The sequence below is a fragment of the Poecilia latipinna genome, unplaced genomic scaffold (assembly GCF_001443285.1).
Source record: "Poecilia latipinna isolate Pla-1442-1.1 unplaced genomic scaffold, P_latipinna-1.0 Scaffold53, whole genome shotgun sequence".
Classification (NCBI taxonomy): Eukaryota; Metazoa; Chordata; class Actinopteri; order Cyprinodontiformes; family Poeciliidae; genus Poecilia; species Poecilia latipinna.
This window is the reverse complement of record NW_015112669.1, coordinates 38196-58415: the sequence shown is the minus strand read 5'-3', so window position 1 is coordinate 58415 and position 20220 is coordinate 38196. Positions and strand designations below refer to the sequence as shown.

The following is a 20220-nucleotide window of genomic DNA, read 5'->3' as shown; positions in this document are numbered from 1 at the left end:
TATTTCACACATGCACACACGTGCATGCCTGTGAACGACCACTCAGCAAACAATCACACACAGCTGCTGTGGGAGTGTGTGTGAGGGGAGCGCGGCGTGGTTCACGTCCGAGACAAATGAGGCCTGTTTGTCGAGCGTTCACAGTGGCAGACAGTTATTGTTCTCCAGGAAGTGACACGGAAAAGCCACAGGAAATGTTTTTCTCCCTGGTAGGTGTTGCAACGTTGTCAGAGGAACAGATGTAATATTCGGTGCCTCGAAAAAATTATTATTTCAGAGAATGTTGAGAAGCAATAGGAAGTGCAGTTTCTCTTTTGTGAAGTTACATGTGTCCCTATGAAGAAAAGATTATCAGGAATGCTGCAAATAAAAATAAAACAGATATTCATTGAACTTACAACCATAAACTCCAGCGGGTTTTATCTAATTTATGAAATAGACCAACGCAACGCTTTCCACATTCGTGAAATGGAAGGAAAACTATGCCCAGTTTTCAATTGTTTTCTTTTCTGTAAGTCAAAATATGAAAAGAATGTTTTTATTCAGGACATTTGAGTTAATACTTTATTATTAAAATCCAGGTCTTGAGTTTTTGGTGTCCTGCAACTTCCTCTAGTAACATGGAACGCTTGGCTCCTTTTCATGTGTACGTAAGGTTTTTCTTGGGTTACTGGACACTGTTTACTCATTAGGTGACTTCTGAAGACAACTGGTTGGACAGATTCACAGATTCTGCAGTTTCAGAGTAGAGGAAGACAAAGGCACACCGTACTTTTCAGATTTTCATGTGTAAGACAACTTTAACAGATTCTTCTGGAAGAAAGACTACATTGATTTCAAAACCGGATCTCAGTTTAACCAGTTTCCGTGAAAACAAATCAAATAAATTGCAATTCAACCGTTTTTCTACTTTTAATACGACGGCGTAATAAATCGCTCGCTATAATTATCGATGGCCTTTTAATGTAAGGGCTGTTTTACAGAGGAAAGGGTGGAGCTGTGTGCTTCTCCTTGTGACCAAAAAGGCTTAGAGAACAAACTCGGCTTTCCATAAACAACAACTCCCATCAGAGGAAAGAAAAGCTTCAAAGGTAAGCGATCTGCCAGAGGCCGACGGACGGGCAGGAACCTCCCTGCTCCTCTTCTGACAACATGCAACATTAATGATATTCCTCATCTGAAACGGATCTACTCACACACACGCACACACACACACACACACACACACACACACAAAATGTCTCTCACGGGCAATGTTACTGATAAATGATTTGACCTCTTAAAAACCTCTCATGTGGGGCCAAAAGTCAGACGACAGAGAAAACACTTTGTGTCACGATACGCGTTTCGTGAAGAAGTTTGAGCAGAGTTTTTGTCCTAGGCGGCCAAGTTGTGGCACCGAACAGTGATCCGACACCAAACAGTGAAGCCTACAAGCAAGTAGCTGCTTGCTGACAACAAGACAGGATTTAGCGCTCTACGAAGGGCATCTGTTGCTACTGAAAAGTCGCAGAAAAGAGGACATTTTTATGTATATTTGTTTTTGAGAAGACACCCACGGTCCATACCTCCCTATCTACGCAAGATTATCTATCAACAGGCGAGAGGCAGGAAACACTCTGCTCTGTGCTCCTCTGTGATGGACAGGCCTCGTAGGGCAATGCGGATAGATACAAGACTGACCCGTGGACACACACTCACTCATGAGAGAGACTTAAGAGAGACCAGTTGACAAGCATGTTTTCGGACAATGGGAGAACATGCAGAGTCCATGCAGAAAGACCCCAGCCCAAGATTTAAACCAGGGATTTCCTTGCTCAAAAGCAAAAGTGCTAGCACCCACTTTACTGTGCAGCCTGGAGCTGATTATGAATTTTTTTTTTTTTTTTTTTTTTGTCAGCTGAATTGTTTCTAAGAGCACAAATAACTAGCACATATAATTTTATTGTCAATAAAATAGAAAATATGTTGTTTTGGGTGGAGCGGGAAGGGGGTTGTTTTGCTGCGGCAAAGACCAGATATTCTCTGCCAGTGCAGACCAGAATCATGTGGTTTTGACCAAGAAACGCACCACAAACACAAGACTTTCTCACATCTGTATAACAGCTTTGCAGACAGAAACAGAGGAACAAAGACTCGGGTCTCATTTCTGGTCTAAACAGAGGAAACCACCTGTTTAATGGATGCGAGTCATTCAACGAGTTCATATGCCTCAAACCTCTGAGGCATACGCGTCGGGTCATCTACAGTATGTGTTGACTGCTCAGGGATGTGCAGAAAGATTTCAGCCATTACCACAAAACGGCTTCTGTTATTACAAAGGCACAGCAGACCTGGATAAACAGTCATTGCTCGGCGTTGCCTTGCACCTACAGGTTCCTGTGCTTTACAACGCCAGCAGAAAAGGAAACACAGGGTGTACAAAGCGTAAATAATAATCAACCCTTTTGTTCGAGCATTTGTCGCTTTTTAAAAACAGATTTTCAGTTCAGTTTTAATACCTGACAATTTTCACAGGCACACTGTTTTAGGTTCGTAAAGCCACCTAAACCTGACCGATGAATCGCTCAAAACATAAGGCAGCGAAACCCGGTGATCTATTGCTGTTTACACACAACACACAAGCAACTTAGCTGGGATGTTTAGGTACTTTCACAACTGCTTGTTGCAAAGACAAATTTATTAAATCTGCTTCCTTTTCTGCAGCTGAAACAATGAAGAAAAACACAAGAGATTACTTATTTTTCATTGTTTTGCTGCATAGTTAAACACCATCACACCATCTCCACCGTGTTTACTAGTAAGTGATGTGTTTTTGTTTTGAGCTTGATGAAATGGGCCACACAGCTTCACTTTTGTCTCCTCATGCCACAGAATATTTGTGTTAAGTCATCAAGATGTTTTTGGCAAAATGTGTGACGGGCCTTTGTTATGATTTCGGTGTCTGGCGTTTTCTTTTCTCACCTGGCGGCCATCTTTGTGCGTCCTCTTGAATCTTGAACACCGACATTACATGAAGGAAGTAAAGTCTGCAGTGTTTTAGATGAAGAAAACACATTCACTGTTTTGAAGGGGGGGGGGGGGCTTTGTCCAGTTTTTAATTTTACAATCCCTTTTCAAGGTTTAGACTGTAAATCCTTCAAATAGAAGTATAAAATTTAGATTCCTTTAAAAGAAAAAAAAATGAGCTGGAGCAAAAACGACTAGATCATAAAAGTTTCTGACTCCAGTTTAAATTAATTTCACAAGTTCAGTTTTCCATTTCCTTGAGTGACTTGCATATCGGTGCTGCATTGAGTGAATAATGGATAAACTGTCGTTTCTTTAAAAATGTCAAAGGACCAGAGAGGAAATAGTTGATGCCCAAAACATTAATTAAAGTCTCCATTTGGGCAACCATTCAGAAATGGCAAGTGATTTTTTTTTAATAACTTGTAAAACCTGGGCTTTTTAGTCGTTTGCTTTTTCACAGGCTGTAAACTCTGCTGCCATCTTCTGGCGAGGGGATACAATGTCTCCTGCCCCAATTTTATTTGATAATTATTTTAGAATGATTGTTTTCATCCCTCCAAAAAAATAAATTTAAATAGACTATATTTTATTGTTAAACAACACACACACAGACACAACGTAGTGTTAAAAGGACCACTTTACTCTTGCACAAGACATCCAAAGAGTACATCTTCAATAGAAAAATAAAATTGCCTACTTTGGAGGACATTAAATGTAATCAAGCCTCTTTTTGTTTTTTTATTTTCTTAGAAACAACCGAAACCAGCACACAGTTCAGAGATGGATTTCAAAATGTTCAGGCTCATTCCTTCAGCTGAACACACATTCATTGAGATTAACTTTGGGTTCATGTTGCGTTTCCTTTCATCAGAAAAAAATAAAATAAAATCAGCAAATGCTTGTCACAGTAAAGACAGGATGCACTGTGCCTGGCGGAGCAGTCAGTGGGTGGATACAGTCAGAACAAAGGTCCAAGAGAGGCAGGAGCCATGCATAGCCATACGTGTTTAAAAAAAAACAAAAAAACATCAGAAACTTGTTAAACTAGTCAAACAGAAGAAACCACCAACTGAATGTTAAAAACATAATTGGGGCAAACAGAGGAGAGCGAGAGAAATTTTAACCAAAACCACAAAAAGCTCCTCCACACCTTCTCCCTCCAGTCAGTTTATTTTCATTATAGTTCTCTATGAATTATCCAGCACATAAATAGCATCATTATTGCTTGTTAAAAACAAACAAACAAAAAAAAAACCTCATGTACCACTCACACATACTGGCATTTAAATCCACAATACGGCACTTCATTGGCCATGACAAAGCTAAAGCAACAGCAAAACGAAATGTTAGCAACTGAACCTAAGTCAGTTTGAAAATAAGCGTTTCAACGCTTTGTCCTGGTTAAAATGACTCAACGGGAAAAGTCAACAAAAAAGGGGGTCAAACTTCAAGCAGGGGATCTAAACTTCTCAGTTAAATTATACACATACCTGGGAGACAAAAAGGCTCAATTAAAACAGATTCAAGTGACACTTTCAGGGTATATTTACAATTTGATATCAACATTACAGGTTGGCTTCATCTATCCGAAGTTACTCGTCAGCGCCGTTTGTCTGCGACGTCTGAATGGAATCGCTTGCAGCCTTCTCGCCAGAATCGCCTCCTTGATCCTGAAAGAAATGACAACAATCGGAGCGTGTGAGCTTATTGTAGACGACACACAAAACGTGAGCCTGTAGAGCGTGACGTTGACCACTTCACACCTTCTTTAGTACATCCAAAAGCCCATTGACCGTGGTCATCAAGGAATTAGCAGAGTTGCTCATCAGCTCGTAATAGACGGTTTTTTTCTCCTTCACGGCTCTCAGAGTCTCTTCGGTTCGGCTGAGCGCGCTCGTCACTTCCTCCAACTCCTTGCTTAGGGATTTGTTGGCGAGTTCTAGCTGAGCTTTAAGCTTTGCATCCTCCTCTGGGAATAAAAGAAAAATCACATTTAAGGATGAGGGCAAGAAATGATATAAATTTGGCTTAATTTAAAACAGATTTAGTAAAATAGAAAAGACGCAGGATAATTTGGATAATTTTGTCAGCTTCTGCTGTTTTTAAGCTGAAAAGAAACAAGTTGAAACAAATTTTGCTTTTGCACAGGAATGAAGATTGAAAGAACTAGGTTTATTATATATACAAAATATGATCATTCTTTCAGTTTCTTTCTTAAAGAATGAAATTAATCAATAGCAATAGTTAATAAATGGAAAAAGTGGAACCACTAGTCAATTATAATAAAAAAAAAACTTTGGAAAAAAAGCAAAGTTTGTTCTTCATAGTAAATAACTTTTTACAGCGTATATGTTCATTGTATGCTCAATATTCTACGTCAGTAATAAAGTAAAGGCTGTTACATTTCTTTTCCCATTCAGAGAGATCTTTATCAGAGAGCTGCGGTAAAACAAACACCTCTAGGCTCTTTAATGGGATGGTTTCTTAGCTACAGCAAACACAGTGACTAAGGTTACGACAAACGGTCATAAAGTCTACAGACTCCCAACAAAGACCTGACAGTGTTGGGATGCCTCACTCACACGCAAAACGCTAGAACCACCAAAACTTTAAACCGTCGGCTACAAAAAAAAAAAAAAAACACTGAGCATTCTTTAATTTGAAACATCGTAATGTGGAGATTAGATAAAAACACTGCAGTTTGAGAACCACTAAAACTTTATGCTCAACCATTCCCGCAGTTTCAAGTTGCTTTTATTGAGTTTCCTCCTGCTGTCTGAAGTTTGGAGTAGAGGCAATTAGATCATGCCTTGCATTGCATTTTTTTGTGTTTCAAATTTCTCTCAAACTCACCTCTAGACTATTTCCACAAATTCACCTCATAGATTATGCTGGAAGACCTTTATGCCATATAGTGGTAGGAGTTTTGCAAAATTAGGCTTTATTTGTATAGTTTCCATTTCAAGTAAACAGATTTATATTTGCTCTGCGTTATGTATTTTAATTAACAGTCAACATAATTTGTCAGACAGGCTGACAGAAATACACTATTTGATTTGACCCCTGTTAGAGTTTGTAGTGATAATGTAGTATTTTTACTTAGCGTTACAATTTAAACTGGTCCACAGTATTGTTGTGATGCTTATTATTAAACCCAATGTGGCCAGTAATAAAACTATATGGATCATTTCACTGCTTTTAAAGCTGTAAAGTTACATTTTATTGTCAGAAATTACAATGTAATTTGAGATTAGAGATTACAGTGTTATCTCTAGTATCTCTAGTGTATCAGTAATAAATTCTAAATTGTATGCAAACATTGTCCTGAAGAGAATCTGGTATTGTGCAGCTTGGTTCCTACAAAACTACAAAAAGGCACAATCCACTGTTTACCCATTTTGGCATCCTGAGTTATAAGCTTCTGCTCTATCTCCTCTCGAGCCTTTTCGCTCTTCTCCAGTTTCTGCATCATGCTGCCGACGTCGACCATGGCTCCATTGTACACGATCAGATTACCAGACTCACTCGCCTCTGATGAAGCATGAGCCTTCGGACTGGGAAGCAAAGCTCTGTTACCTGGCAGGAAAAGAAGACGAACAGTTTGCATGAGTAAACGCTTCTGCTTGGTTGTTTTATTACACTAGACACACGACTCACCTGTGAGGTTTTCTATATGGGCTTCATTAAGGGAGGCCGCTGCTTCATCCTTTCCCCTGTCTGTAAGTTTTCGGTAGTAACAAGACTCTCTGACCACAGGTTTGTTCAAAAGCTTCTTGATCTAAAAACAGAAATCAACATGAGACTTAAACCAAGAACAAAAATCTTCAAAAAGGCAGCATCATAATGCAACAGACCCAGAAAGTTGAAAAATATTGTGCTTTTGTTCACCTGTGCACGAGAAAGATGCAGACCCAGAGTGTACAGGATGTCCTCCAGGTCTCTCTCCAGCAAGTAGCCGCAGTGGCTCTGGTCAAAGTAGACAAACGCCATGAGCAGATCCCTGTTCTGGGTCACCATCTGCTTCTTTTCCTGGTGCACAAAACAACAAGAACAACAACAATGTTTCCCCACATCAGTAACGAAATGATCCGGCTGCTAGGAGGAAGGCCCAACCTTGTCTTTAGAGGATCTGTCCTTCGATGACCTGCGGTCGTCTCTGCGGTCTCTCCTGTCCCTGTCGTTAGAGTCTTCGTCGTCTTTGTCTTACAAAAGGAAAAACAAACAAATGGGGTCAAATTTAATAAACACCTGAATTAAAATAAAGTAGTTTTACATTTAAACAGAACAGAAACAAAAGCTTTGTAGGTTACCATCGTCGTCGTCGTCATCGTCCTCCGCATCTTCAGCCTCCAAGGGGTCGTACTCTTCAGCATTGGCTGTGCTGCCCTCGTCTTCATTTTCATCCTCGTCCCGAGACTCCTCCTTTTTGATGGTTTTGTCATCATACTGGGTCAAAACGTAACTCGTGATTTCACGGCCACTTATTAAACATTTAACAGATAAAGAAAAGCTTTAAGCTTTTCAAACCCCACCTTTCTTTTCTCCTCCTCATCATCTTTGTTCCTTTTAGCCACTGGCTCCTCAATCTCTTCTTCTTTTTCCTTTTTAATTTCCCGTTTTTCAGCATCCTTCTTGTCTGCGTCCCTTTTGACCTTTTTTTCCTTCTTCTCATCCTTCGCAGGAAGAGAAGCGAGCGCTTTGTAGATGCGGTAGCCAAAGTCTCTCTGCAGCATCTCGTTGAACAGCTCAGCAAACAGGGAAACCTGTGAGGAAACGGGACAATAAGCCTCTGCAGAAGTAAACATGTGTCCAATCGATCTACACTTAGAGGTCTTGATGCTAAAAGCGGGGAGGGAGGTCTTCGTTCCACCCTTTTATTAAAACAAATGTAACTACACTACAATTACTGTAGTGTTTTCTTTTATCTCAACTTTGTATCAGAGTTTCTCCTTTTCCAAAATATTCTTTTGAGTCATTAAAAGGCAAAAAGAGTCTTACTTCAAACGAATGCTCCTTATTGTCCTCCAGTCTGTAGTCCAGCAGCACACTGAGGGACATGACGCTGCAGTCAAATTTGCCGTTTTTGGCAGCCCAGTTGGGGTACACCAGGATGGTGGGCTCATCGGGAAGGATGTAGCGCCTTTCTCTCCGCTGGCGCTCAAGCTCTTCCTGCTTCTTCTTTTCATCATCCTATCAAAGAAAGACATCAAAAGTGTTTTTTTTGTTGTTTTTTTCCTGGAAAAGACTGAAAATGCAATAGAAATATTCACCCTTTAAAACTTAGGTACAATTTAAGCCAAGTAATGGAGAAAGAGCAGCTATACCACAATCATTTTTACATGATCAGAAAAATAATAATAATACATAAAATAGTACATATTAAACTTTCATACAACTTCATATTCATAAATGTTTCATGTTCATTTATAATAATTACTCACATCATCAATGACCAAAGGCTTTGTGAAAAAAAATTCCGATAAGTTAAAACGTTAAAATCTTCACTAAAACATTTTTTTTTTCTTTTCTCAACTTCTGCGGAAACGAAGAAGCAAAACTATTTTCCTATCATTTTAAATTGCTAGCTTTGCCCTCATGCTTAACATTTAGACACTTTCATGTGTTGATGTCATTAATAAGTTGCTACCAGACGACTGAAAACTTCTTTAGACCACTTCCTCATGAACAGTCGAGGCAGTACCTCTTTGTCGTCCTCGGTGCGAGGCGGCTCCTCTTCCTCTGCTACTTTAACTTCTGGTTTCTCGGGCTCTTTCGACTCCTCCACCTGCTCCTCCACCTTCAGTTGCTTGGTGAGACGCGCTATGAGCTGGGATTTCAATCCCTTTGAGCTCAGAGAGCGACAGTCAAGTTCTCTACGCAGGTCATTGACCTACGAGAGGAGCAAACATAAGTATGTTTCGTTTTATTGCACATTTAACCTAAAATAATGAAAAATTAAGCAAAACACTTTTTTTTATTCACATGCAACTATAAAAATATATGTGAGAAACGTTGTTCTAGAATCAATTTCCTTCTTATTTTGAACCCTACCTTCATTGATTTCGGGTCAAGTTTAGTCCAGTGAGTGGCAATACTGACATCCTTAGACTCTTCGTCATCTTTTTCCTCTTCCTCCTTGATGGAAAATTATTCAAATAGAGAGAAGGCGGGAGGGGGGGAGGAGGAGAGATAGGACAACAGTCAGCGCATATTTCATGGATTTAGTAAGCTTTCAAAGTTGATCCGTGCAAGAAGCAAGGTCTCATCTGTCTTTCACTGCCTTGTTCTAGTGAGCTTGGCTGTGTTTAAGTCCACTGCTACTGAAGCGTACACAGGGAAGCTCTCTAGCTCTCATAAAAAAATAAATAAAAAATAAAAAACCAACAGAAATTTCCCCCAGCTGCCAATCAATCAATCTGTGGAACACAAAAAAGGTCAAAAATCAATGAGAGGTGTGACCAAAAGGCGTGTGGGTACATCAGGTGAACTGAGGATAGGGTCGCCCTAACATGCTCTACGTCTGGGGAAGTCCCACTTAGGAGTTTTACATGTCTACATCATATAGGAGACTTCTGTCCAAAATACGGCCCTGGAAAAACCAAGTTCTATGTACAGTCCAAATGAGAGCGTTGAATCCAACAATAAGAACAGACAAGCAACAAGACTTTGGGGAGATTCTCTTTTCGTTGTCAGAAGGTATTCAAATTGATGTGAAGAACAAAAAAACAAAAAATTATAAATATACACATTTCTACAACAAACATTATGTGCACGCAAGTGGCTCCACAGTTTCCAGCCTGTTTTGAAGTGAAGAGTTCCAGAGTTGAGAACTGACCGCTGGTTCAAATTGATTAAACAAATGAATAAATAAACTTTTAAAAGCCCAGTTAGGCCGTCCAAGTTAACAGAAGATTAAAATGAGTCGCAGCATCAGAACAGCACCTAATCACAAGGTGCTTAGGGAACTGGAAGCTGTTTTACCATTTGCGACTGGGGCCTGCACAACACAACTTAGTCTCACTGCTTCCACTGTATGTGTCTGCTGGATGTGAGGGAAGGTGGAGGTGCTGATGGAGGAATGGAGGAGTTCGAGCGGAGGAAAAAGGGGACAGGTGGAGGAGGAGTAAACAGAAGAAGTCTAGGTGAGGTTTGGTGGAGCATTGAAATGCCTGTGTTCGTACTGGTGTGTCTGTAGGGTGCGCTGTGCTTTTTTTTGTCTGCTGTGTATCTGCGATGTGTGTGTGTTTTCTGTTTTGTAATTCCTGTGCCTTCCTGTGAGAAGCGGAAATGAGAAGAGAAGGATTAGCGGTTCAGTGCCTGTTCTCCATCCGCCTCCTTTCGCTCGGCCGACAGCTTCTCAGCCAGCTGCTCCCGGAGTCGCCGTGACAGCACTTCCCACTCTGAGCGGGTAGGAAGACAATGCCAAACATCCGGAAGAAACAAAACCACTGTCTCCACATGAGCGGGGACTGTCCGCCCCTTGTGTGTCTCCTCCGGCCGGTGATAGCGAATCTCTGCAAAACGATACCTGTCGCAAAGGAAGAGGGTGCATTGGAAAGAAACATTCTGGTCACGGCACAGAATCAAAGGCGAGCCTTCCTAGGGCAAGCCTTCTACAGCTACTCCCCAACCCATCCGGCCACTGAATGATCACAGAAATCATTGCATTGACCCGGCTCCCACACAACACTCAGCACAGACAAATGGACCCAGTCTGCAGCTCTTCATCTGTTGTCACAGGTTACGGCAGCCATTTTGAAAACAACAACAACAGACAATAACAAAAATAAATAAATAATAAAAATACCCCAAAACTCAACCCCGTTACAGTGTCAGCCAATTACTGGATGAGCGTTCTGCATTAAACCTAGGATACACTTAATGCACTACATTAGAGTTGTGCAAAGAGAGACAGAATCAAGAGACACTGAAAGCCAGTTAAATATATAAGATATTTAACAGGGAGAATAGAAAATAAATGATGAAATAAAAAGAGAAAGTAATGGTCTTCTGCTCCAGGCTACAGCTTCCAGCCACCAAGTCCATGCGTTTGGGTTTTTACCACAACAAAACGTATGAGCAGAATGTCACAGAGAGAGCCAAGACAACACACACAAGTCCCAGAAGGACAATGAACAACAACAAATAATAATAATAATAAACTGCAAATTAACTACAGAATAATAATAATGCAAAAGAGAGAAGTAATATTGAACAAGCTTTATATAAAAAAAATTAAATGCATCATTTATATCAAATTTAAGAGTTACACTAACTTAAGCTTAAATATTGTAAATAGGGGAAAAGTGAAAGTTGTGAGAAGAGAAGTACTTACCACTGAGTGCAGAGGCTAAGGTCTATGCCTGTGAGTGCCCTGCAACAGCGTATGGCTGTCTTAATGAGGACAGACGGGTCCTTCTCTGGGTCCGCCCCGTCCAGAGAGGGAGACCAATGACCTCCGATTGCCATGGCCTCGTCTTTACCTCGCATGCCCACCAAAAACTGAAGGAGAGGAGAAAAGGGAGGAAAAAGAAAGCACCACAGTTAGGCTGAAATACGGAAGAGAAAAATGCCAAAGAGTTTAAAAGAGTGGAAACCGGAGACGATAAAGACATAAAAAGAATCAAAAAATGGCCAGCAGGTAGAAGAAATAGTCATACCTCAAAGAATCCATGACCACAAAGGAAAATCATTTTTAAATTCAAAGAGCCAACATCAGTCGTTATTTTTCCACACAAGCTGCTCAGCAATGGAATAGGGTTCCATACATCGTGGTGAAAACACAGAGAGGGTCTGACGTACCTTGATGAGCCTAGCAGGATGTTGGAAGGAGTCTCTGACTTCCTGGGGATCCTCGGCCAGAGCACACGACTTGTGGTAAAGCTCCTCTAAACTGGGGTTAGCAAGCAGCATCACCTGAAACAAAGACAAACACCACTTTGGGTTCTTTTGTTCAGAAATACACAGCTGTATATTAATCTAGCTGAACCCCAATCAGACAGCTAAGAGCTTCCCTGTCTTCCATCTTCAGATTGATTTGTTTAGCTAGTATTAATAGACTGAATAAGTTTGAGTGTTATTGATGTTTCTTGACAGAACATAACATTAAAACTGTTCCACAGTTTTAACCCCCCTCCCCTCAATAAAAACAAAAAGTCTTCAGAAAGGAACCTTAAAATATTTGTTACATTAACTGTTTTATAAGCTTAAAAAAGCAGCACATAGTCAACATATTTATCAGTAAATATTGTACCTTTGCGCTGTAGGTGTGGTTAACGTCAGGAGGGTCCAGCACAGATGTGTTTTTGACTGGAGGATCTACTTCTTTGTGCAAGATGTGGAAGTTACAGGCGTTACTGAACTGGAAGGGTCTTGTAAGAGGGAAGGCGTCCACCCAGGTGAAAACAGCGTTAAAGAAGTCACTGGGGATGTAGAGACTCTGATAGCGCCGCCTCAGCTCCATCAAGTCGCAGCTGGAGCTGAAGAAGAAAATAAAGAGCAGTGGAAACATCAGCAATCACATTCTTGACACGCTGGTAAGTATTCTCGATCTACTCCCGCATCAACGCAACAAGCAGCGATCGTATTCACCCGTCTAAGCTGAACTTGGAAAACTGGACCGTGTAGCGTGGGAGCACCCTGCGTGGACGTCTGGGGGAGCGCTCCCGTCTCGGGGAGCGGTCTCGAGATCGTTTGCGGGTGGGAGAGCGTTCTCTAGATCGCCTCCGCTCACGGTCTCTGTCTCTGCTGAAGAATTGCATGAAAACACTCCAGTGATTAAATCGTGTGGTGGAGACAGAGGCAGCAGCTGCGGTCAAACTGTACAACATCGCACCTGCGTTCTTCCTTAGTCCGGAGGATGAGTTCAGGACCCCGATCGTTTCGGGTGGTGAAACGAGTCGGAGGCTCGATTCGTCGGAGCGTCTGCGGCATTATTCTCACAGGGGGCTGAAGCAAACCGCCAGCAAATACGTCTGGACACAGAGGTAAACACTCATCACATCACAAAAAGAGGAAGCTTCTTTATGGGGTTTAATGTTTTTACGAACTGAAATTAAAATCAGATCTGAAAATGAAAGTAAGCAATCTGCATCAATTTTTAAACCAAAAGCATGAGATTTTACCTTTGGTTGGAGGCTGAGGGAGCAGAGGCTGAGGGGGGTTCTGAAGGAGAGGGGCCAGAGAGGCAGCAGACAGCTGGGCTTGCAGGAGGGACGGTGGGGGGGCCTGGGCTTGAACACTGAACGTGGTTGGGGGAGGAAGCGACTGCAGCATGGTTGGGGCCGACTTGATCATGTTAGAAGCCTGAGCCTGGCTCTACACCAAACAGGGAGGGGAGCAAAAAAGAAAACACATGAAAAGATTTTTAAATCTGGGAAAGAAATGTCTTAAAAAAAAAAAAAAAAAAAAGGTCGAACAGAATGAACCTCGAACTTGCCAAAGACTGCACAAAACAACGGCTAAAACAGATAGACTCTGGATCAGTGATTGTTCAGAAGACAGAAGCTGGGAGAAAGTCTGACAGGGCTGCTTGAAACAAAGACCTGGAGAAATCTCGTTTTTCATACAGGATTTCCTAAAACAGAAGAAGAGCTTTAGATTTCATTCTGTCTTGTTCTTTAACCTAAACTTTAAACATAATTATGAAAACTAATATTTTTGCATTTTGTAATTTGATGGTTTACCTCCAAGCAGAACGAGCAATGCTTATCTTTTAAAGTGAATGCTGCAGATGTCAGTGTAAGGAAGTTCAACGCTGAAGTGTGGAATGTGATTTTTGTTTTTCCACAGCAGTTGTGAAAAAAGTATCACATTAATATTAGCAAAAGAAAAGTAAAATCTGCTGTTTTTTCCAAGGTGTAAAACGTACGGATATTTATTCTGTTTTATTTTTACCCTGTTTTAGACAACAGGCTAAAAAAAAAATTAAAACAAAAACAGATGTGTTCACAACTACTAAAACCATAACAAAAACATTGCTTGGCATAAATGTTTTTCAATGGTCCTTTTAGGAGAGATTTTAACCAGAAGTGATTAAGTTCTGTTGAAAAAAAAATCATCATCCCCAAATATAACCCAAGGAGAAATGTGGCAGAACTGGAACATTTGGGTAATTATTTATTTTTACCCTCAGTCTCAGTTATCACACCTCTAAAGTTCAGCATAACCTCTAATGTGTTAGAACTGTAAGGTGTTAACACAGTTCCTACTGTGCAATATTGTGTTTAGCAACAAGGTGTGAATCTATGATCGTTTTATACCACATTGTTAGGCAACATCAGCTATTTCTTTGTTCTTTGCAGTGATGCATGTCATGCACACTGGTCTCGACTTATCAAATAAAATGTCACCAATGTGTCAGTGAAAAATGCCAAGTGCCATGTCATCCCACATTCTCAGCCCTACCAATAACCAGTGCAGTGTATAGTTTGATGTATTTTCCTAGTGTGCAATAAATACACCAAGTATTTTTATAGTTTCTTTCTATATATTTGATTAGAACTGTTTTTAATAGAAATTCTAATCATTTTTAAAGTATTATTATAAAATATAACTTAAAATAATGTTATATGTCATCTACTTTGCTCCTTAAGGTAGCTTATAGCAAGCATGAAATTGAAATGTTTCTGTCAAGAAAGCAACCGGAGGGAGCGTCCAGCAGTCCTGCTGTGGAGGACACTGCTGCAAAAAACCCCTAAGGACTCAAGGCCAAGCTAACTAAGCTAAAGTGGTTTAGGGGGCCCCGGCATAGAAATGGTTTGGGAACCCCTGGTACAAGTAATCACAGATATGCTTCAAAAACAAGAATATATTGTATGCAAGTTTAACAACAATCTTTCTTATAAAGTATAAATAATGATGTTTGTGTCTGTTAATGCATGCAGTTGATAACAGTTTCTGTTCACATGACACAGATTGGTCTAATAAGTCATTTTTAGGTCTGTAAAGCTTTATGGTGAACTAAATGTATTTTGAATCAGCGCATAACTGTGGCAAGGATGAGCAGAAAACAGCATATGTAATCTGATTACTCTAACCCACTGTGCAATTAAAACCTCGGTGGAATCCATAAGAACCTATGTTAAAATAACGTAATAGAAATAATCAAGGTTGCAGTTACTTGAGGATTTCCTTCACAGATTGAAATCCCTCAAACTGTGAGGAATTGTCGGTGGAGATCTTTGAATTTATAAACTGTCATGCCTTTGACTTGTTTTTACACCTTTTTCCTGCAAAAATTATTCCTCATCAGCAACATTTGCAGTACAATGACTACAATTTACATTAACATCTGAGGAAACATTAGCCCCCACTCCATAATGACAGTAAACCAGCAGCTTCTGTAGGAGAAATATAGAAACAAAATGGAAAAAAAAAAACACTGTTAAGATTGTTATCACCCATTAACACTGCAGGTAAAACAAAAGTCAAGAAACGGATGCAAAAATCAAATGGGTGAGCAAGAGTGTGTGTTTCGGGACTAGATGGTTACATTTTGTCTGTTGTCCGCAGCAGAGTGCATATCTGTGTAGCGGAGCTGCATTCCTGGCTCATTGTAAAGGCTGCCGAGCTGTGGGGAAGCTTGAGGTAAAGGCTGAGGCTGCTGCTGAAGCTAGGAGGGATTGAGAACACAACAGTAAAAGGTCAGAAAGATAAAAGGATTTAAAAAAAAAGAAAGAAAAACAGTGAGGCAGTATAAAAGACAAGGTTAAGGTCTTCCAAAGTTTAAAATGAACCTGGAAAATCCTGTTCTGGATATTTAGAAATAAAATAAATAAGCTGGCATTTTCATCACACCAGGCATGCTGCAGAGGACAGTCAGCAAACTTTACAAGATCTACTCAGAGCAATAAAGACAAATAAACTTAAGCAAATAGCCAGACAAACACTACTTAAGAGACTCAACCAGTCGCAAATAAATTGTTTTTATATCCCCTTTTTTTAAATAATGTGCAACAACATCTGATTTAAAGTCAATAAGAATGTAATTAAAAGGTAATAACCTAACAAATTAATTGAACTTTTCTGTATATGTTTAATCATTTGTTATCCGTGAAAATTAGACAAATAAAAAAGAGCAAAGCAGGAATGACCTAAATGCATTTTGAAATGAAAATTACTAATGGAGCTCATAAAGCTGTGACTGCTCTCACCGACTGATTTGCCAGCTGAGGTAAAGTCTGGATGCGTTGGGCGTTCCACTTGAAGGGCATGTTAGGGTTGTACACAGCTTCCACTAGGACCCTGTCACCGACCTGGGGAGTTTTTCCTTTCACGGCACTATGGAAGGTTTTAAAAAAAAAGGACATTTACACACAAAGTGTAACATCATAGTAGCTTAAAATAGATAGAACTACATCTAGTATTTCATTTCTACAAGGCAGCAGACCGTCTGACAATAACACTTCCCCACCTTAGCTGAAAGAAGACATCTTCATCTACAAAGCCAAACGTGTCATGTAGCTTATTGACAACACCAGTGAAGACTCGCTGCTTCTGAGGCTGCGTCTGCTGTTGGTGGCTTGAACGCGGTGTTGGATACGACACAGTAATCTGGGCCGTCTGCTGAGGGTTGGACAAACTCAGGCTGGTGGGCAATGCGACGGGGGGCTGAAGGTTAGATGGAGATTATTAAAAACTCTCAACTCTATAGACATTGTTTGCTACGAGGACAGAAAATGACATGTAATAGTAATAAATGTGTTCCTATGTCTTTAAAAACAACAGAAAACATTAAAAGAAAAACGCTAAAGCAGTTTGCGTGGTATGTAAGCTCTGGATTTACCTGAGAGATCAGCGCCTGCTGAGGTTGAGGGAGCTGTGAAATGAACAGAAGGAATGACAAATGTGATCATTTTATTAACTTAAAGCAAAGCCGTCTTGTCTTTTATATTGCATTTTGACAACTCTTATTTATACATGATCTTACATGTTAGCATAACAAAATGAATAAAACAAAGCTAAGTTATAATTCGCTGCTGCAAGAAATCTAAAAAGAAACTGTAGGATACCTTCTTCTTCAGACAAAGCTTAGTCCAGAAATTCAAAAAAGTGACACAAAAGACTGTTCTTCACCTGATGAGGTACATTATACAGTTGTTGAGGTGGTTGCTGGGGAGGTTGCTGTTGTTGCTGCTGCTGCTGCTGTTGTTGCTGCTGCTGCTGCTGATACTGCTGAAGTGCTGAATTGATCTGTGACTACAAACAATGACAGGATCATAGCCAGTGGTTAAAGTGTTACATGAGACAGTGACAAGATGAACAGATCGTTGCCTGAGATCTGGACAACTACTGTAACTGACCTGCTGTAGAGCTGCTGCAGCGGCCGCTGCAGCTTGCTGCTGCAAAGCAGCAGTTTGCTGAGACAGCTGATAGTTTGCTGCAGACTGGTTACTGAGAGAAGCTGCAGCCAAGGCTGACTGCTGAGAGTACACGGAGGGAGACGCTCCCAGGAGAGACGGCTGTTGCACCCCTAGGGCTGCAAGAGTTAAACAACAATAAATATAATAATAATGAGGAGACACATGCCGCTATATATAATGTTACTGTAAAGGAGAACCACTTCACACCCAACACCCAAACTGTTATCCTTTAGAGTACATCAATACTGACGATTAAGAGTTCACCAATAGTGCTTGCGTTTATGTTTTAATATATAAACCTTCACCCAACTATCAGCTTTCCAATTGCTGGTAAAAGCATATACAATTTTAATTCAGATTGGTGCAATCATGTTTTATAATCAATAGATAGAAAAAGTTAAAGAAATTTCCGACCGTTTATTGGACACAAAATGTGCCAAAGTGAAACATCTCAGTCATTTTCTGACAAACTTATGAGCAAGCGTTTATCTGCTCGGAGGCTTCGGCTTGCCTTACTTACAGTGTAGGCTGTTGAGGTCAAGAGACTGTCCTGAGTGACCCGGCTGAGACACAGCTGTGGCAGCAAACTGAGTTGCCCACGGCGGATTCTTCTGTCCCCCGAACTGGGCCATGACTCATTCAGGGTTAGGGCTGACTCTGTTTACCAGGTCTCTGTTTGCTGCTGAAAAACATAAATCAAGTACGAGACAAACTGAAGACCAAAGCAAATGGTTGGCATGGTATAAAGCACAATTACTTTCTAAATAAAATAATTTGCATCTCAATCAAGAGATCAGAGTGGTGACATGACCATTATTTCTGATGTAAATCAAGGATAAAATTAAAACGAAGGTAGCAAAGTAAAATAACCATCATCCAGGTTTTTTTTTTAAATCTGTTTAACTTGTTCTGTTAATTTAATTTTGTTACAAAGAAAGCAAATTATGCCATTTTTATGCTCATTTTTCTGAAGCTAAGAAATATATACTTTTAAAGTATATATTTAAGAATATGCCATGTTCATTCATTTTCTTATCTTTTCTTAGTGTTGTGTAGTTACACAACACTAAGAATGTTTACTAATGTTTACTAATATTAGTAACATCAATATATACACAATTTAAACTGTAGTAAAAGGAAGTAGTGAGTATGAAAAAAGACAATATGTAGCTTCGGTGGGTTTTGATTTGCTGTCTTGGTTATCTTTTAATAACCAAGAAGGAAATCTGTGGGTATAGGTGAGCAACGTTTTAAATTTAGTTATCTATAATTCTGCAAATATTATGTTGTGCCATTGGAGTAAAAAAAGGTCCGTTAACCTCAGAGTCAGTAATTAAATTTAGCCAAATACAGTTTATTTACATAAGGAAGTGGAGACGGTAGTACACCACTGCAATCGGTGTGGGTTTTAACCACAAGACACCCCCTGATATATGCAGTTACTGAGACTGTTTACAAGAAAACAGCTTCTTACAGTGCACTACAGAGGGAAACGGAGAGGCTCAGCATTTTTTTTAAAAACAAACAAAAACAAACATTTAGACTATTATACGGAACGGTTTTATTCTCCTGCAAGTGTACTTCAATCGCATTAAAGAAATTCGATTAAATTATAGATAATTCCATAGATAATTTACTGCAACAATGCAGACAAAGCAGCTGTTAAAAAGCTCGCAAATTAAATAGGGTTCCGAGTGGCAAATCACAAAATAATATTTATTGCACTATTTTTTCATAATTTAGACACATATGGCCTAAAAATATGAAAACCCTTAATACATTTTATAAATAATTTTCTAAGATTTCAACAGAGGCTGACACAGCAGCGAACTCGACGGTCAATCTAGCTAACATTAGCCACGGACTGACAGCTGAGCAACGTTAGCAAGTAAAGTAGCACGAATTCTCACATTTGTCCGGCGAAAGCTGAAGCGGCAGTTGTTGCAGTCATTGGCATGTTATTAAATCTTTTTGCACGCTACGTTCTCATGACTGTTCTTACATTATTCAAACGCACCTTATTCAGCTTAAAGCACATTTAACAGTGAGACTGCAACTGCACAACAGACGGCTAGCATTTCCAGACCGTTAGCTTTGTTGCCATATTAGCCTCGTGCTAGTTCGATAACGAGCGCGAGGCCCTGGCAGTTAGCAGTAAACGACAAAGGTTTAAAACTGCGAAAAATCGAGGTAAAACAACAGTGTCCCTCTTGTCCGCTTTAATGATAACTATAATAAATGATCAGAAAGCGAAATTAAATATTGGGTAAATAAAATACTATAATAACACTCACCGATGTACCTCTGGCGATTGTTAATGCAAATTGCGCATGCGCAGGAAGGTTACCCTGACCCATGTGGCAAAGTCAGCATAAATTGGTTTACCTATTTACTGTATTTGGGATGATCTTAGTTCGTTTGTTCTTAATCCTCTTTACAGTACTATTTATATTTCACTCAGTTAAATTCCTCAGTGTATGACCTCCAACATATTAGATATGTTTTAAAATTACAATTAAATGACAATTGTTCCAATGTTTAGGAAAATTTTCCACAAACAGTATGGAAAGTGGGAAAATTACCTGAAGTCAGGTTGCACTTTGAGTTTTGAAAACATGAGAAAAATGGTCAGTTCACCTTCAAATGTCAACTTAACCTTTGATGACTTTGACTTTATAGCAGCAGGCAAATAGATAATAGATACAAATACCTATAGGTGGCTCAAAAGGCGGTATTTTAAAATCTGTGCACAGCTTAGAAGATCACTAAGGAGAGGCTTCATCCTTATTTAACCGCAAAAGCATGTCTGAATAAATTCTGAGGAAACTACATTCATGTTCTTATC

At 39.9% G+C, this 20220-nt stretch overlaps 1 protein-coding gene across 7 annotated transcripts; it reads right to left on the bottom strand.

Annotated features, from left to right (window-relative positions):
• Window positions 1-2634: 2634 nt before the first annotated feature.
• On the bottom strand, window positions 2635-19747 carry ccar1 (cell division cycle and apoptosis regulator 1). Of its 7 annotated transcripts, XR_001427362.1 has the most exons (28): window positions 19670-19746; window positions 17896-18054; window positions 17316-17491; window positions 17089-17211; window positions 16799-16831; window positions 16427-16623; window positions 16167-16293; window positions 15506-15625; window positions 13137-13329; window positions 12848-12986; window positions 12604-12759; window positions 12266-12491; window positions 11815-11928; window positions 11348-11514; window positions 10330-10540; window positions 9064-9147; window positions 8714-8902; window positions 8011-8202; window positions 7545-7775; window positions 7323-7458; window positions 7126-7214; window positions 6901-7041; window positions 6670-6790; window positions 6406-6588; window positions 4776-4981; window positions 4563-4682; window positions 2965-3029; window positions 2635-2706 (listed from the first exon to the last, which is right to left on the bottom strand). XR_001427362.1 is itself a non-coding variant. In XM_015052043.1 (26 exons), exons 2-26 carry the CDS (start codon window positions 18005-18007, stop codon window positions 4605-4607), a joined length of 3744 nt encoding a protein of 1247 aa, XP_014907529.1. In that variant the 5' UTR covers window positions 18008-18057; window positions 19670-19747; the 3' UTR covers window positions 4534-4604. The 7 variants fall into 7 exon arrangements, 6 of the variants coding, with proteins under 6 accessions (XP_014907529.1, XP_014907519.1, XP_014907554.1 ...); XM_015052043.1 differs by lacking the exons at window positions 2635-2706; window positions 2965-3029 and having other exon boundaries at window positions 4534-4682; window positions 17896-18057; window positions 19670-19747; XM_015052033.1 differs by lacking the exons at window positions 2635-2706; window positions 2965-3029 and having other exon boundaries at window positions 4534-4682.
• Between the last annotated feature and the right edge of the window lie 473 nt (window positions 19748-20220).

What these genes read in the sequence shown, in the direction of transcription:
- ccar1 (XM_015052043.1), bottom strand. Translation starts at nt 18,007, where the DNA reads ATGGCCCAGTTCGGGGGACAGAAGAATCCGCCGTGGGCAACTCAGTTT. An exon ending in CTGCGGACAACAGACAAAAT is followed by an intron (nt 13,330 to 15,505) that starts GTAACCATCTAG and finishes TGTTTGGTGTAG; the next exon opens with AGCCAGGCTCAGGCTTCTAA. An exon ending in TTTTGGATGTACTAAAGAAG is followed by an intron (nt 4,683 to 4,775) that starts GTGTGAAGTGGT and finishes CATTTCTTTCAG; the next exon opens with GATCAAGGAGGCGATTCTGG.